Source organism: Anguilla anguilla, chromosome 12 (assembly GCF_013347855.1).
Source record: "Anguilla anguilla isolate fAngAng1 chromosome 12, fAngAng1.pri, whole genome shotgun sequence".
In the NCBI taxonomy this organism is placed as follows: Eukaryota; Metazoa; Chordata; class Actinopteri; order Anguilliformes; family Anguillidae; genus Anguilla; species Anguilla anguilla.
In genome coordinates, this window is record NC_049212.1 from 19,190,755 (window position 1) to 19,209,216 (window position 18,462).

General features: G+C 41.1%; 1 protein-coding gene across 1 annotated transcript; it reads left to right on the forward strand.

Moving 5' to 3' along the window:
* The first annotated feature begins 631 nt into the window (after positions 1–631).
* LOC118209953 lies at positions 632–16,875 on the forward strand. Its single transcript, XM_035385683.1, has 12 exons — positions 632–863; positions 952–1,222; positions 1,632–2,459; positions 2,684–2,908; positions 3,214–3,337; positions 4,179–5,082; positions 11,314–11,466; positions 11,555–11,831; positions 12,213–13,040; positions 13,468–13,692; positions 14,110–14,233; positions 15,104–16,875. Exons 1-12 carry the CDS (start codon positions 649–651, stop codon positions 16,006–16,008), a joined length of 5,079 nt encoding a protein of 1,692 aa, XP_035241574.1. The 5' UTR covers positions 632–648; the 3' UTR covers positions 16,009–16,875.
* The last annotated feature ends 1,587 nt before the right edge of the window (positions 16,876–18,462 follow it).

The window sequence follows — 18,462 nt, forward strand, 5'->3', positions numbered from 1 at the left end:
CATTGCAGCATGCAGTGTATCCCCACAGCACACCTGTGGTGTGCAGCCAATTATTTTGTTGAAAACCTTTATATTTATATTTATATTTTTGCAAACATTTCGGAAATATGCAAATTGCACTCTCTGCAGTTCAGCTCTGGAACAATTAAGAGATCACTTCAACTTAAGAGATTCACAGCTCACGATTATGTGTCTTTTTCAAATGAAACTGTTGGTTTTCTTTCATGAAATTTTAACTGCACTTTATTTTAATTCCAAACAAAATTATTGGCATTTTATTGTATTGTATTGTTTTTACACATAGAATAATATAAAGTTAACAAGTCTATACCATAAATAAATAATAAAAATAATGTCTTTACTTATGAAGGGTTCAGCAATCAATGTTGTGGAGTACCCGTGATTCTGAAAATATGGTGTGTTCTCTATATTCTTTTCCAGAGCTGTATTACTGAAATTACGGGAAATTTGTGTGCAAGCTGTTTCATTTGAGCTCTGTGCCTCAGCCTTGTTTTAATGGGATGAGCAGAGAGATTATGTCATCTAGTCTCCTGATGATCCTGAGGAGATGTAGAACATAATGTGATGGGAGAATAAAAAGCTGCTCCTCATTCAGCACCGCAGTGTGTGAGACTAGCCTGGCCAAAGATGACTCCTCTGGTGATGTGGCTTCTATGTTATCCCTTATCTGTTTCTCCTGTTAACTCGAGCCCTGACCCAGCCTGTTCCCTGCTGGGCAACTTTGAGCCCAATTTCCAGGCTGATGGAGACTTCATCATTGGAGGACTTTTCCCCATGCATTACAGTGTTGAGCCACCAGACCAGAACTTCACTTACAAACCAGCTGCTCCACAATGTCAGGGGTGAGTTCACAGTGTTTTTGACAATAGTACATAACTGTTTGCTTTTCCAACAGAGTCATGTCACATTCTGCTGTTTGTCTCTGCACAGATTTGATCCCAGATCTTTCCGCTGGGCCCAAACAATGAGGCTGGCTGTTGAGGAGATCAACCAGAGTCAGAACCTGTTGCCTAATTTCACTCTGGGATACAAGATCTTTGACTCCTGTGCTGCAGGTGGACAAAGGGCAGCTCTGGCAGTTCTGAATGGACCTGGTTTAGCCCAGAGTGCCATGTGTTCTGGCACTGCTCCTGTTTTGGCTGTTGTTGGAGATTCTGGTTCTATTGTCTCCAGAACATTACAGCCCTTCAGAATTCCAATGGTGCGTATATTCTATGAGATCTTATATAATTTTCATTCTGATATAGGTTACGTGGATTACTCAGTTACGTGCATTGCCTCTATAAAGATTGACTAATAACCTCAGCTCCGCCTGGTTCTGTTGAAAATAGTTTTATTGTGTATTCTTTCTGATATTCAGCGTTTTTAGATTTTAGAACCACACATACAGAAAAAAGCATATAGTTTTGAGCATAGCTCAGTCAGACTTCAAAATATGTGGTTCTGGAGGAAGAAGACTCACTAAAGAAACAGTACCTTTTAAAAAAATATTTTTAATTTATTCTTTGAGTACAAATGTTCAATGAAAATAACTGAAAATGAATGAATAGTAATAAAAATAACTGAAATAACTTTTTATTATTATAACCCATTTTTTAAAACTTTTTCAGATTAGTTATTGTTCAACGTGTTCCTGTCTTAGCAACAGGAACGAATTCCCAACATTTTTTAGAGTAATTCCTAACGACGACTACCAGGTGAAAGCCATTGCAAGCCTCCTGCTCCGATTTGGTTGGACTTGGGTTGGTGTTGTCACTGAAGATGATGATTATGGGAGATTTGCATTACAGGGCCTTTTGAAGGAATTCAAAAGCACTAGTGTGTGTTTGGCCTACCAGACAATGATTCCCAAAGTGTACAGTCATGAAGGAATCCTTGAAATCCTTGATGTGATGAAACACTCCACTGCAAGAGTCGTTATCAGCTTTGCTGCTGAAGGGGGACTCTACCCCTTATTTAAAGAGTACATGGATCAGAACATGACTGGCATCCAGTGGATTGCCAGTGAAGCCTGGGTAACAGCATCAGTATTCGCAGGCAGTGAGTTCTACCCAATTCTAGGTGGCACCATTGGTTTCGCCGTCAGGCAGGGGCAGATCCCTGGTCTTAGAGACTATCTGATGAACGTAAACCCATTGAAGTACCCCAGTAACCCCCTGGTACACAAGCTGTGGGGTGCCTTGTACGGTTGCTCCCTCTACCCCTCCAGCAGCAGGACCCAGGTCTCCTCCCAGCTGCCCCCCTGTTCAGGGCTGGAGCCCCTGCAGGAGCAGCACTCTGCCTACCTGAACACCTCCCACCTTCGTTTTTCCTACAATGTGTACAAAGCCGTGTACGCCATCGCTCACTCCCTGCACAACCTCATCAGCTGTAAGCCTGGGAAAGGGCCCTTCCACAACTCCTCATGTGCTGATGCCACAAACATTCAACCATGGCACGTAAGACTTCACATTGAAATATCTATTGTAAATTTTTATTTATTGCATGCTATTTACATCGGTAATCAAATTAGACATAACATGGTATATACTGAGAAATACTTTATATTCAATATGAAATGTAATTCACTTCAAATTTGTACCACTTAAGTAGATAATTATTTCTTTTTTGTGAGGAATTTCTTGCTTCACTAAATGTGTACTATTACTGTTTTCTGTAAAAGCTTCAGCAGTATCTTCAAGATGTTGTCTTCACTATTTCTGGAGAAGATGTGGATTTTGATGCATATGGAGATTCAATTCCTTCATATGATCTGATCAATTGGCAAAGAGGAGCAGCTGGAAATATTGAGTTTGTCAATGTGGGTCTCTATGACGGTGCAAAGGATATTGGGAAGGAGTTATTTATCCAGGAGGAGGTGATCATGTGGACTGGCGATGAAACTGAGGCAAGCCATAAACAGTGCATAGTTTACCAATATAACTATCCACACATTTATTCTATGATATACAACAATACGTCAAATGTGTATTTTCCAGAAAATACCAGAACAAAACATATATTTGCAAATAACCAAAACAAAATCTTGAGGTAAATGCATGTGGGTGAGCTACCATGTCTATGACTTTAAGCCCAACATAGACATATTAATTTTCCAACAATTAGCAGTAATTTCCAATGATATCAGAGCACCTTCTTGTGAACAAGTAAATGATTATGCAGTTACACCTGGTTGTGTTATCCCTCTTGCAGGTGTTTGTGTCTGTGTGCAGTGAGAGCTGTGCTCCAGGAAGCAGGAAGGCTGTCCGTCGTGGGCAGCCTCTGTGCTGCTTTGATTGTGTACCATGTGACGACGGCAAGATTAGCAAGGAGAGGGGTGAGGGCTCCACTCATTTTACTAAGTGTTATTTTCACTGAAAAACTGCACTTCTTTGGTGACAGTAAATTGATTGCAAATATCCAAAAAATGAATAATAACATGAGATTTCTAAAGCACTTGCAATGAATGTCATAACTATCAACCATCATCTGCTAATAGTGACAGTTTGCTTTTGCCACGTGTGCAATTTTTTATATGCATATGAATTTATTTCCTCCCCTTCCTGGTGGACTTAACTTTATCTTTGTGTGACACAATCCGCTAACATTAAATCACAACCACAACATAAAGCATGATGGTTTTCTGTTAAAGTTAGTATTTTTAAGTTGCTGAAAGCCACAATGACTTACAAATTAAAAATAGAAAAATAAAAGCTTGCTATAAGATACAATTCTTTTATATACATCAAGTCAATGATGTGGATAATGAATAGACTGTCATCCATCTCTGCCAGATAAAATCTGAGGCATCAGTGCTTCAAGGTGTGAGGGGTAGGCGCTGTTTTATAGGGAATTGTATTTTAATGGAAACCAGCATAATTCTATTTCTGTCTTGCGATTACATCTTTTTCTTGTCTCGTACATAATTTTATTACCTCAAATGTATAAATTTTGTCTGTGAATAAACTCTTTACTTGATTCCTTTCCCTAGGTAGATAGATACCTTGGTACTACTCCTGTTTAAGCAATCCAGTTTTCTGGAATTGAATTTTAAGTTTCTCTTGCAATGATGTAGTATTCTTTCATGTATCTTTATTTTAGGGCTTAGGATAGTCTAATGTTTGACACTTAACATAATTTATGTAACAACCTCTGTGTCTATTACTCTTCCTCTTTAGATTCAATAGATTGCGCATCTTGTCCTGAAGATTACTGGTCCAATGCAGCCAGAACTGAATGCATACCCAAAGCGATTGAGTACCTCTCCCATGATGCAATGGGACTGATCCTGACTGTGATAGCTGTAGTCGGAGCCTGCCTCACCGTCACTGTTCTGGCAGTATTCCTCTACCACAGGAACACTCCGATTGTCAAAGTCAACAACTCAGAGCTGAGCTTCTTCATCCTGCTCTCTCTGACTCTGTGTTTCCTGTGTGCGCTGGTGTTCATTGGAGAGCCTACATCATGGTCCTGCATGGTGCGCCACACTGCCTTCAGCATCACTTTCTCACTCTGCATCTCCTGTATCCTGGGGAAGACTCTGGTGGTGCTGGCTGCCTTTACAGCCACCAGGCCTGGAAACAACCTCATGAAATGGCTGGGACCCAAACAGCAGAGATTCATCATCTCTGCCTGCACCTTTATACAAGTGATAATCTGTGCGGTGTGGCTGATCACTGCTCCTCCTTTCCCAAACAAAAACAATCAGTACCACCGGTCCAGAATAATCCTGGAGTGCAGTGTAGGTTCTGAACAGGCCTTTTGGTGTGTTCTGGGATACATTGGTCTCCTGGCTTCAGTGTGTTTTATTCTGGCCTTTCTGGCTAGGAAACTGCCAGGCAATTTTAATGAAGCCAAATACATCACCTTCAGCATGTTGATCTTCTGTGCAGTGTGGCTCGCCTTTGTACCAGCTTATGTCAGTTCACCAGGCAAGTTCACTGTAGCTGTGGAGATATTTGCAATTCTAGCATCTAGTTTTGGCCTACTGCTTTGCTTATTTGCTCCAAAATGCTACATAATTTTACTGAAGCCACAGAAAAATACCAAACAACATCTGATGGTGAAAGTTGTTACCAAATAAAACAATGATGTTTTTTGTAATACATTGAGTTGTATTTCATATTGGGATTTAGCGACACACATTCAGATATTGTTTCCTACTGAGCACTATAAATGTGAACACAGCAATGAGGTTCCTTGATGGTTCCTAACTGCATTTACAGTGTCGTTGAAGGAGCTCAAACGCTGTATGTACGGGTCGGGGATGGGGGGTGGGGCGGGGGTTGTAGAACCACAGTTAACACCCATTTTGCAACCATGCAGCAGCAGCAAAATTGCACCGGATACGCCACAGATGTTGATTTATTTATTTATTTTGTTAGGCAAAGGAAAGACAACTGATATTATAATGCTTATCCTTCAAAAGACAAACTAAATCAATATAAACCAAAGATTGTGAAAAGGTCATTTTTTTCCACACAAGAAGACATTTGTCCTTGTGTATGTGTGTCTCTGTGTGTGTATGTGGGAGTGTGAAAAAATCTATGTATATATTGTGACAGGATCGGGAGATGGAGGCTTCAAGTTGTCCCACAGCGTGCAATAAAACAGGAGATGGAATGCAGGAATATATATATATATATATATATATATATAATTTGACAATAAAATGTATATATATTTCACATTTTGTTGCCTCAGAGCTTGAAATAATGACATTTTTATATAGGAATTAATATTTCTTAAGTACACACCATACTTCACGCTGTCAAAAAAAAAAAAAAACAACATAATTACAACTTACATCCTGAGATACTTTCAATTCTAAAGCCATTTCAGAAGGAAAATGGCACCAGAAAAACCAACGCTCGCTATCTTATTCGAAATAACCCCAGAATGGATTTTATATTGGTGAAATGTAATTTTATTGAAATTGTGGCCAACCCCTGTATTGAAATTCTTATTGTTCAATTCCAATTTGCCCAGGTGTGATGCAGTGGAATTTTGAAGCCATGGGGAGGTTTGAAACTGAGACATTTTGAGAGAACATATTTAATTAAATGTAGTATCCCATAACAATATATGAGTATATGCATACAGTATATAAATTTTATTGTATGAATACGACTATATATTGGTTCATGTTGTTGAAGAAAAAAGATAACCCCACCCTAAATGTTGCACAGACAATGTGAGGGAAGCGGCTAATTTCTGACATCATAATAAAGCAAATAACTTATTTTCTGGAAAATTAGTGATTTATATCTTATTTGATTACACTATAGCATTTATGACATTGCGTATGAAAAGTGAACAGTCAAAATATGTTTTCTGAAAAATTGCCAAAATAGGTTTGACCTAAGAAGGGATTGGGGTTTAAAATTATCCCTGGTTATATGCATCGAGAATCAGATGCTGTCATTGCATTGGCATTAAGGTAAACTAGAATTATTTCTTGAAATTAATAACATCCTAAGGGATAGCCAACATGGTTTTTGCAAGGGAAGGTCATGCCTGACAAACCTTTTGACATTCTTTGAGGAAGCTACCAAGTGGCTGGATGGGAGCAGGGCCTATGATATTATATACTTAGATTTCCAAAAAGCATTTGATTACATTACATTACATTACAGGCATTTAGCAGACGCTCTTATCCAGAGCGACTTACACAACTTTTTACATAGCATTTTACATTGTATCCATTTATACAGCTGGATATATATACTGAAGCAATGCAGGTTAAGTACCTTGCTCAAGGGTACAACGGCAGTGTCCTTACCCGGGAATCGAACCGGCGACCTTTCGGTTACAAGCCCAGTTCCTTACCCACTGTGCCACACTCCGTCCTTAGGTACCACATGACAAACTCATTATCAAAATGAGGACAGTAGGAACCTACAGGAGGCATTTCAGAGTGGGTTCAGAACTGGTTACGGGATAGAACACAGGGTAGCAGTAGGAGAGATCTTATCTGAGCAGGGTATTGTAGGAAGTGGAGTTCCAGAGGGATCGGTGCTGGGTCCACTGCTCTTCCTCATTTACATAAATGACCTTGACACAAACATTGAAAGTACACTAGTTAAATTTGCAGGTGATACAAAACTGGGAGGTTTAGCCAACAGTTTGGAATCTACTAAAGTAATCCAAGAAGATTTAAACACAATCCAGAAGTGGGCAGAAACCTGGCAAATGAAATTCAATATTACTAAATGTGAAGTTCTACATAAAAACAGGGCAGGATTACTTTATGGGTGGTATAAAATTAGAATGCGCACATGTAGAAAAAGACTTGGGAGTTATAGTTGATCAAACCTATCAGGGTCTGGTCAAAAAAAAAAGCCAACAGGATGCTGGGACACATAACCAGGAGTATTGAGTATAAATCTAAGGAGATCATACTCACCCTATGCAATACCCTTGTCAGACCACACTTAAGAGTATTGTGTGCAGTTCTGGGGACCGTACTACAAGAAAGATAAATAGGCGCTGGAAAAGGTCCAAAGACGGGCAACCAGATTGATTCCGGGTATAAAAGATAAGTGTTATGAGGAAAGGCTTGAGATGCTTGGCCTTTGCAAGCTTAGTTAAAGGAGACTTAGGGGATATTTGATTGTTAATCCCTTTAATAAATTTAAAAGCCTCAAAGTGAACTAGAGGAAATTATTCAAGTTGAGTTTGGTTAGCAGAACGAGGGAGCAAAAATGGCAAAGGGTAAATTTCACACAGACATTAGGAAATATTTTTTCACACAGAGAGTGGTTGATGTGTGGAATAGCTTGCCTGGGCATGTAGTGGAGGCAGAAACTCTGGGGGTATTCAAGGCCTTGATACAGTGTTAGATACCTAGCTCTTAGGTAAACTAAGCATTGAGTACCGTGGTGGTAGGAATAGACGAGCAGTGTTGGGCTGAATGGCCTGTTCTTGTCTTATGTTATGTTATGTTATGTTAATCTTTGCGTCTCTTTTTCAAATAGTCCAATAAATAATCATTCAGAGAAATGTCATAACCATTTGGACCATAGTCATGTGCATGCTATTGTACATTTCAGGCTGCATAGCCAGGTCAACTTAAAATCAGCCTTGTAAAATATCTGCATTGAGTGCAGATCTCTGAAGAGTCATTAAGTCAACATGTACAATTCCAGAAAAGAAGCACATAACTTAGACAAAGATTTGGCAGTTGTGTCTAATATCTTATTTTACCCCATCCATTTTCTTTTGGTTCCAAAGAGCATTATTCAATGAGGTAGATTATGGCTAAACAACCCTATCAAAAGTATCTACTAAGGAAACTACTGACTTTTTTTAGCGGTGGTTGAACTGTAAATAGCTTTAAAATAATGAGACGAGAGGAATGTTTCAATAACCAATTAGATGTATGTATGTATGATTATTATTATTATTATTATTATTATTATTGTTATTCCATCCATCCATTATCTATATCCGCTTATTCCTGGTCAGGGTCAGGTGTGTGGGTTTTTGGAGCCTATCCCAGCTGGCATTGGGCAAGAGGCATGAATACACCATGGACGGGTCACCAATCTATTGCTGGGCACACGCACCATTCACTGACGCACTCATGCCTATGGGCAATTTAGAGTCTCCAATTAGCCTTGCATGTCTTTGGACTGTGGGAGAAAACTGAAGTACCCAGAGGAAACCCACACGATATGGATTATAGCGCCTCTGCGCTACCCAGACAAGCTGAGGCAGGGGACGTAACAACCCCACCCATAAGACAAAAAAACTATAAGGTACATTGGTCTTCTTTTGTTTTTTCTATCCACACAAACCGACAAGACCAAAACCACCACACAAAACCGCAAAAAAATAAATAAATAAATTGACTGGCGGCATGACCAGACGAACAAAGTCCATGAATTTGACGTCGTAGGAAAGTCTGCGTGTGTCGGCGCAGGGAAGTCTGCGCACGCACGCACACACGCCACAGGGAAGTCTGCACACGCACGCCGCAGAGAAGTCTGCACACGCACACTGCAGGGAAGTCTGCGCACGCACGCCACAGAGAAGTCTGCACACGCACACTGCAGGGAAGTCTGCACACGCACACACGCCGCAGAGAAGTCTCACGCACGCACGCCGCAGGGAAGGCTGCGCACGCACACACGCCGCAGGGAAGTCTGCGCACGCCGCAGGGAAGTCTATGCACGCACGCTGCAGGGAAGCCTGCACACGCACACACGCCGCAGGGAAGTCTGCGCACACCGCAGGGAAGTCTGCGCACACCGCAGGGAAGTCTGTGCACGCACGCTGCAGGGAAGCCTGCACACGCACACACGCCGCAGGGAAGTCTGCACACGCACGCTGCAGGGAAGTCTGCACACGCACGCTGCAGGGAAGCCTGCACACGCACACACGCCGCAGGGAAGTCTGCACACGCACGCTGCAGGGAAGTCTGCACACGCACGCTGCAGGGAAGTCTGCACACACACACACGCCGCAGAGAAGTCTGCACACGCACGCACGCCGCAGGGAAGTCTGCACACGCACGCACGCCACAGGGAAGTCTGCGCACGCACGCCGCAGAGAAGTCTGCACACGCACGCACACCGCAGGGAAGTCTGCGCACGCACGCACACCGCAGGGAAGTCTGCGCACGCACGCCGCAGAGAAGTCTGCACACGCACGCACACCGCAGGGAAGTCTGCACACGCACGCACGCCGCAGGGAAGTCTGCGCACGCACGCTGCAGGGAAGTCTGCACACGCACGCTGCACGGAAGTCTGTGCACGCACGCTGCACGGAAGTCTGCACACGCACGCACGCCGCAGAGAAGTCTGCGCACGCACGCTGCAGGGAAGTCTGCACACGCACGCACGCCACAGGGAAGTCTGCGCACACACGCCGCAGAGAAGTCTGCACACGCACGCACACCGCAGGGAAGTCTGCACACGCACGCACGCTGCAGGGAAGTCTGCACACGCACGCACGCCGCAGAGAAGTCTGCGCACGCACGCCGCAGGGAAGTCTGCGCACGCACGCTGCAGGGAAGTCTGCACACGCACGCACGCCGCAGAGAAGTCTGCGCACGCACGCTGCAGGGAAGTCTGCACACGCACGCACGCCACAGGGAAGTCTGCGCACGCACGCTGCAGGGAAGTCTGCACACGCACGCACGCCACAGGGAAGTCTGCGCACACACGCCGCAGAGAAGTCTGCACACGCACGCACACCGCAGGGAAGTCTGCACACGCACGCACGCTGCAGGGAAGTCTGCACACGCACGCACGCCGCAGAGAAGTCTGCGCACGCACGCTGCAGGGAAGTCTGCACACGCACGCACGCCACAGGGAAGTCTGCGCACACACGCCGCATAGAAGTCTGCACAAAAAAAAAAAGAAATCTGTAGATCCCCGACACGTATCCCAGATGAGCCCCCATTTTGTTACAGCCGGCTCGAAAAGCCGCAACAACTGAGTCAAAGTGTATCAAAAAAACATTTATTAATATAAGTTACAAACTAAAACACAAACCAAAACAAACAAAAACCCACAAAGTTCACAAAACAAGAAAAGATCTACACAAAAACCATAAACCACACACAAAAAATCCCAAAATGACAGCCCCACAGAAGATCCTCCCCAGCCTGTTACTGCAGGGCTTATGTTGGCCACAGGCAGGTGGAGGCAATCAGGCAATGAAGCAATTAGCCTCACCTGCACTACCCAGACGAGCAGAGGCAGGGGACGTAACGATTATTATCATTATTATTATAAAAGCTCTGGAAAAATTAAAAGATCACATCAACTTTAGAGATTCACAGCTTATGGTTATGTGTCTGTGTAAAATCTAATTTCATGAAATTTTAACTACATTTGATTTTAATTCCAAACAGAAATATTGTCTTTATGTTGTGTTGTATTGCTGTTATCCAGTGAATAACATAAAGTAAACAAGTCTATACCCATTATTAAATAATAAAAATAATGTCTTTACTTAGGAAGGGTTCAGCAATCAATATTGTGGAGTACCCGTGATTCAAAAAGTATTGTGTGGTCTCTATATTCTTTTCCAGAGCTGTATTACTGAAATTACAGGATATTTGCGTGCAAGCTATTTCATTTGAGCTCTGTGCCTCAGCCTTGTTTTAATGGGATGAGCAGAATGATGATGTCATGTAGTCACCTGATGATCCTAAGGAGATACGGAACATAATGTGATGAGAGAATAAAAAGCTGCTCCTCATTCAGCACCGCAGTGTGTGAGGCTAGCCTGGCCAAAGATGACTCCTCTGGTGATGTGGCTTCTTTGTTACCCCTTATCTGTTGCCACTCCTGTTAACTCGAGCCCTGACCCAGCCTGTTCCCTGCTGGGCAATTTTGAGCCCAATTTCCACGCTGATGGAGACTTCATCATTGGAGGAATTTTTCCCATGCATTACAAAGTTGAGCAACCAGACCAGAACTTCACTTACAAACCGGCTGCTCCACAATGTCAGGGGTGAGTTCCCAGTGTTTTTGACAATAGTAAATAACTAATTGCTTTTCCATCAGAGTCAAGTCACATTATGCTGTTGGTCTTCACACAGATTTCACCCCAGATCTTTCCGCTGGGCACAGACTATGAGGCTGGCTGTTGAGGACATCAACCAGAGTCAGAACCTGCTGCCTAACTTCACTCTGGGATACAAGATCTTTGACTCCTGTTCAATAGAGGTAGCAGCACAAAGGGCAACTCTGGCAGTTCTGAATGGACCTGGTTTAGCCCAGAGTGCCATGTGTTCTGGCACTGCTCCTGTTTTGGCTGTTGTTGGAAGTTCTGGGACTATTGTCTCCAGAACATTGCAGCCCTTCAGAATTCCAATGGTACATATATCCTATGAGATCTCATATAATTTTCATTCTGATATAGGTTGCGTAAATTGTTTAGTTACATGCATTGCCTCTATGAAGATCGACTAAAAATCCCAGCACCTCCTGGTTCTGTTGGAATTTTTTTTTCTGAAATGTAGCCTTTTTAGATTTTAGAACCACATATACAGAATGAGCTTTTTGTTTTGAACATAGCTTAGTCAGTGGTACTGGAGGAAGAGGATTCACTAAAGAGAACAGTACCTGTTAGAAAATTGTTCTTATTTTCATTTTACATTTGTACTAATGGAATAAATTAACTGAAAAATAATAAATTGTTACAAAAATAACTGAAATTGCTTTTTTATTATAACATACTTTTTAAAACTTTTTCAGATAAGTTATTTCTCAACATGCTCCTGTCTTAGCAACAGGAAAGAATTCCCAACATTTTTTAGAGTCATTCCTAATGACGACTACCAGATAAAAGCAATTGCAAGCCTCCTGCTCCGATTTGGATGGACTTGGGTTGGTGTTGTCGCTCAAGATGATGATTATGGGAGATTTGCATTACTGGGCCTTTTGAGGGAAGTAAAGAACACTGGTGTGTGTTTGGCCTATCAGAAACTGATTCCCAAAGTGTACAGTCGTGAAGGAATCCTTGAAATCCTGGATGTGATGAAGCACTCCACTGCAAGAGTCGTTATCAGCATTGCTGTTGAGGGTGAGCTCTACCCCTTATTTAAAGAGTACATGGATCAGAACATCACTGGCATCCAGTGGATTGCCAGTGAAGCCTGGGTAACAGCATCAGTATTCGCAGGCAGTGAGTTCTACCCATTTCTAGGTGGCACCATTGGTTTCGCCGTCAGGCAGGGGCAGATTCCTGGTCTTCGAGACTACCTGATGAACGTAAACCCATTGAAGTACCCCAGTAACCCCCTGGTACACAAGCTGTGGAGTGCCTTGTACGGTTGCTCTCTCTACCCCTCCAGCAGCAGGACCCAGGCCTCCTCCCAGCTGCCCCCCTGTTCAGGGCTGGAGCCCCTGCAGGAGCAGCACTCTGCTTACCTGAACACCTCCAGCCCTCGTATTTCCTACAATGTGTACAAAGCTGTGTATGCCATCGCTCACTCCCTGCACAACCTCATCAGCTGTAAGCCTGGGAAAGGGCCCTTCCATAACTCCTCATGTGCTGATGCCACATACATTCAACCATGGCAGGTAAGACTTCACATTGAAATATCCATTGTAAATTTGTTTACTTTTTCAAAAAATTCCTAATAGAATTTCTAAATACATTCTGACTGAGTGTCTGTATATTGTTCAGATTTTATATGTGACCGACCCCCTGTAGAACCCATGGTACTGGGTAAAGGTGTGAAGCCACTGTAACTGATTTTTGCTGTACAGATAATTGCAAATGAACATTTTATCTTTATGAATGGCACTATAGTAATATTGCATGCTATGTACATTGGTAATCAAATTAGACACAACATGGTATATGCTGGGAAATACTATATATTAAAGTATTAAACACGACATGTAATTCACTTCAAATTTGTTTCACTTAAGTAGATAATTATTTCTTTTTTGTAAGGAATGTTTTGCTTCACTAAATGTGTACTATTACTGTTTTCTGTAAAAGGTTCAGCGGTATCTTCAAGATGTTGTCTTCACTATTTCTGGAGAAGATGTGGATTTTGATGCAAATGGAGATTCAATTCCGTCATATGATCTGATCAATTGGCAAAGAGGAGCAGCTGGAAATATTGAGTTTGTCAATGTGGGTCTGTATGATGGTGCAAAGGACATTGGGAAGGAGCTATTTATCCAGGAGGAGGGGATCATGTGGACTGGCCATCAAACTGAGGCAAGCCGTGAACTGTGCATAGTTTACCCATATTACTATCAACACATTTATTCTATAATATATAACAATACTTCAAATATATTATGCATGCATTTCAGATTTTTTAGAAGGTATAGTGTATTTCAGAAGTTTCAAGCAACTGGTTTGTTCAATGTGGGTGTTTTTTTTAAATGTATTAGTTTTTTAAATTTGTATTTTCCTGAAAATTCCAGAAAAATACACGTTTGCAAATAACCAAAACGAAAGCTTGAGGTAAATGCATGTGCGTGAGCTACCATGACTATGACTTTAAGGACAACATCACAGACATATTAGTTTTACAACAATCAGCAGTAATTTCCAATAATATCAGAGCAGCTTCTTGTGAAAAAGTAAATGATTATGCAGATACACCTGGTTATGTTTTCCCTCATGCAGGTGTTGGTGTCTGTGTGCAGTGATAGCTGTGCTCCAGGAAGCAGGAAGGCTGTCCGTCGTGGGGAGCCTCTGTGCTGCTTTGATTGTGTACCATGTGACGACGGCAAGATTAGCAAGGAGAGGGGTGAGGGCTCCACTCGTTTTACTAAGTGCTATATACACTGAAAGATTGCACATCTTTGGTGACAGTAAATTGAGTGCAAATATATAAAAAAGAATAACATGAGATTTCTAAAGCACTTGCGATGAACATCACAACTATCAACCATCATCTGCTAATAGTGACATAGTTTGCTTTTACCACATGTGCAATTGTTTATATGCATATGCATTTATTGGGTGTGTATTTGTTGCTTCCTGCTCTTTCTGGTGGACATAATCCATTCATTATCCACATCGATAACTCAACGTATATAAATGAATTGTATCATATTGCAAGCTTTTATTTTGTATTTTTTATTTTTAATGTTAGTCATTGTGGTACAAGTTTTCAGTGACTTGAAAATGCTGACTTTAACTGAAAACCATGCTTATGTTGAGGTTGTTATTTAATGTTAGCTGATTATGTCACATGAAGATAAAGTTGTCATCCATCTCTGCGCGGTAAAACCTGAGGCATCAGTGGCATGGAAACCACTGTTTGATGGAGCAAAGCCATTACAATGTGTGAGGGGTAGGCGCTGTTTTATAGGGAGTTGTATTTTAATGGAAACCAGCAGGGGATCATTTTCTTTCTGTCTTGCGATTGCATCGTCATTTTCTTGTCTCGTATATTATTTTATTACTTCAAGTATTACTTTTGTTTGTGATTAAACTCTGTACTACCTCCTGTATAAGCATGTCCAGTTTTCTTGAATTGAATTTCAAGTTTTTCTTAGTGCAGTGATTTAGTATTCATTCATGCATTTTTATTTTAGGGATTAGGATAGTTTAATGTGTGACACTTAACATAAGTTAAGTAGCAACCTCGGTGTCTATTACTCTTCCACTTTAGATTCAATAGACTGCGCATCTTGTCCTGAAGATTACTGGTCCAATGCAGCCAGAACTGAATGCATACCCAAAGCGATTGAGTACCTCTCCCATGATGCAATGGGACTGACCCTGACTGTGATAGCTGTAGTGGGAGCCTGCCTCACCGTTGCTGTTTTGGCAGTATTCCTCTACCACAGGAACACTCCGATTGTAAAAGTCAACAACTCAGAGCTGAGCTTCTTCATCCTGCTCTCTCTGACTCTGTGTTTCCTGTGTGCGCTGGTGTTCATTGGAGAGCCTACATCATGGTCCTGCATGCTGCGCCATACTGCCTTCAGCATCACTTTCTCACTCTGCATCTCCTGTATCCTGGGGAAGACTCTGGTGGTGCTGGCTGCCTTTACAGCCACCAGGCCTGGAAACAACCTCATGAAATGGCTGGGACCCAAACAGCAGAGATTTATCATCTCTGCCTGCACCTTTATACAAGTGATAATCTGTGCAGTGTGGCTGATCACTGCTCCTCCTTTCCCAAATAAAAACAATCAGTACCACCGGTCCAGAATAATCCTGGAGTGCAGCGTGGGCTCTGAACAGGCCTTCTGGGGTGTTCTGGGATACATTGGTCTCCTGGCTGCTCTGTGTTTTATTCTGGCCTTTCTAGCCAGGAAGTTGCCAGGCAATTTTAATGAAGCCAAATACATCACCTTCAGCATGCTGATCTTCTGTGCAGTGTGGCTCGCCTTTGTACCAGCTTATGTCACCTCACCTGGAAAGTTCACTGTAGCTGTGGAGATATTTGCAATTCTAGCATCTAGTTTTGGCCTACTGCTTTGCTTATTTGCTCCAAAATGCTACATCATTTTACTGAAGCCACAGAAAAATACCAAACAACATCTGATGAGGAAAGTTGTTACCAAATAGAACAATGATGTTTTATGTAATAAATAAACCTGTATTCCATATTTGGATTTAGTGACACATATTGAGATATTGCTGTGGAATTGTTTCCTACTGAGCACTATAATTTTGAACACAGCAACAAGGTTCCTTGATGATTCCTGTCAGCATTTACAGTGCTGTTGAAGGAGCTCAAAAGCTGTACTTAAGGGTCGGGGATGGGGGGTGGGGCGGGGGTCGTAGAACCTCAGTTAACACCAATATTGCAACCATGCAACAGCAGCCAAATTGCACCTGAACATTCACAAATGTTTTTATTTTTGTATTTTGTTAGGCAAAGCAGAGGTAACTGATATTATAATGCTTACCCTTCAAAAGACAAACTAAATCAATATGATACAAAGATTGTGAAAAGGTCCTTATCACACAACAGGACATATGCGCCTGTGTATGTGCGTGCCTGTGTGTGTATGTGGCTGTGTGAACAACAAAACAAACAAAAAAAAAGAAGCAAATGACAGCTTACATCCTGTGACACTTTAAATTCTAGAGCTATTTCAGAAGGAAAATGGTACCAGAAAAACACTTGCTATCAAAATAACCCCAGCAGGGATTTTGCATTTTGGAATTTTGAAGCCACGGGGCCACTAGATTTTAAACCTAGACATTTTGGCACATATAGCATTTTGAGAAAACATTTGATTAAATATTGCATCTTATTACAATATATACAAGCAAATTAATATAGTATATTTGTCTTACTGTATGAATACAACTACATATTGGTTCATGTTGTTGAAGAAAAAAGATAACCCCACCCTAAAAGTTGCACTGACGATGTGAGGGAAGCGGCAAATTTTTGACATCATAATAAAGCAACTGACTTATTTTCAAGCAAATTAGTGATTTATGTGTTGTTATTTGATTATACTGTAGCATCTATGATATATATATATATGATAATGTGAATTGTCAAAATATGTTTACTGAAAAATCGCCAAAACATGTTTGACCTTCCTATAGAAAGGATTGGGGAAGAAAGTTATCTCTGGCTATACACATGTCTCGAGCATTAGATGTTGTCATTGCATTGGCATTAAGGTTATCTTTGCTTGTCTCTTTAAAATAGTCCAACAAATAATCATTTGGAGAAATGTCATAACCATTTGGACCATTTTCATGTTATTGTACATTTCAGGCTGCATAGCCAGGTCAACTTAAAATCCGCCTTGTAAAATATCTGCATTGAGTGCAGATCTCTGAAGAGTCATTAAGTTAGAATTTACAATGCCATAAAAGAAGCACGTAACTTAGACAGAGATTGGCCAGTTGTGTCTAATATATTATTTTACCCCATCAACTTTGCTTTGGTTCCAAAGAGCATTATGCAATGAGGTAGATTATTGCCAAACCACCCCATCAAAAGTATCTACTAAGGAAACTACTGACGTTCTTGCGGTGGTGAGGGAACTGTAAAGAACTCTTTAAAATTATTTAACTTTAAATGAGATCAGAGGATAGTTTCAATCAGCATTGTATGCATTATTATTATTATTATTATTATTATTATATTTTCCCATCCATCCACTATCTGTACCCGCTTATTCCTGGTCATGGCCATGTGAGGGGCTTCGGTGCTGGAGCCTATCCCAGCATGCATTGGGCGAGAGGCAGACATACACCATGGACAGGTCACCAATCTCTCCCCCACACCTTTGATAAATGGAATTCATTTTCTTGATAAAAAGAGTTCTAACAAGTTCGCAAGGTTTATTCTAACAAACAATTTATACCCTGCTCAGTCTTGTAGAAATAATATTTTGAATATCTTTGACCAACGAACAGTACCAAAAACGTAATTGAGAATGAAGTTCTTCAAATACCCAGTTCCACCCAAAGCAAAATAAATTCACTACAAATTGACGAATGATTTTTACCCTTCCAGTCAATCTTTAAGTTTAAGCTTTGGCTTTGAGACCAACAAATGTGTTTTCTGTAAAGGTGATATTGAAACAACAGAGCATGTCTTTGTTTCATGTTCTCATACTCAGTTGTTCTGGAAACAATTAATGGAATGGTTAAGTAGCAAAACCACAGCAATGCCTGTTATAGGTCATAATAGTATTATTTTTGGTGTCTTATTAGAAGGTAGAAAATTGGACCTAATGGTCAATGTTTTGCTAATTTTAGCTAAATTCTTTATTCATAAGGCTAGATTTATAAAGACCCCACCCATCTTCACGTGCTACTATAATGAAACTCAACTCTATGTTAAGTCCCTGAATTTAATGATTATCCAAATGTGCTAAAGACCTCTATGTATCACTAGAAAATGATCTGATCACTTAATCAATCATTTTTATTCATGATTTATTTATGTTATGGTTTTTTGTATTATTACATTTATATTATTTTATGTTTTATTCTATTTAATTATTATTATTTTTTATTTTTATGTATCATCATGAATTGGTCTGT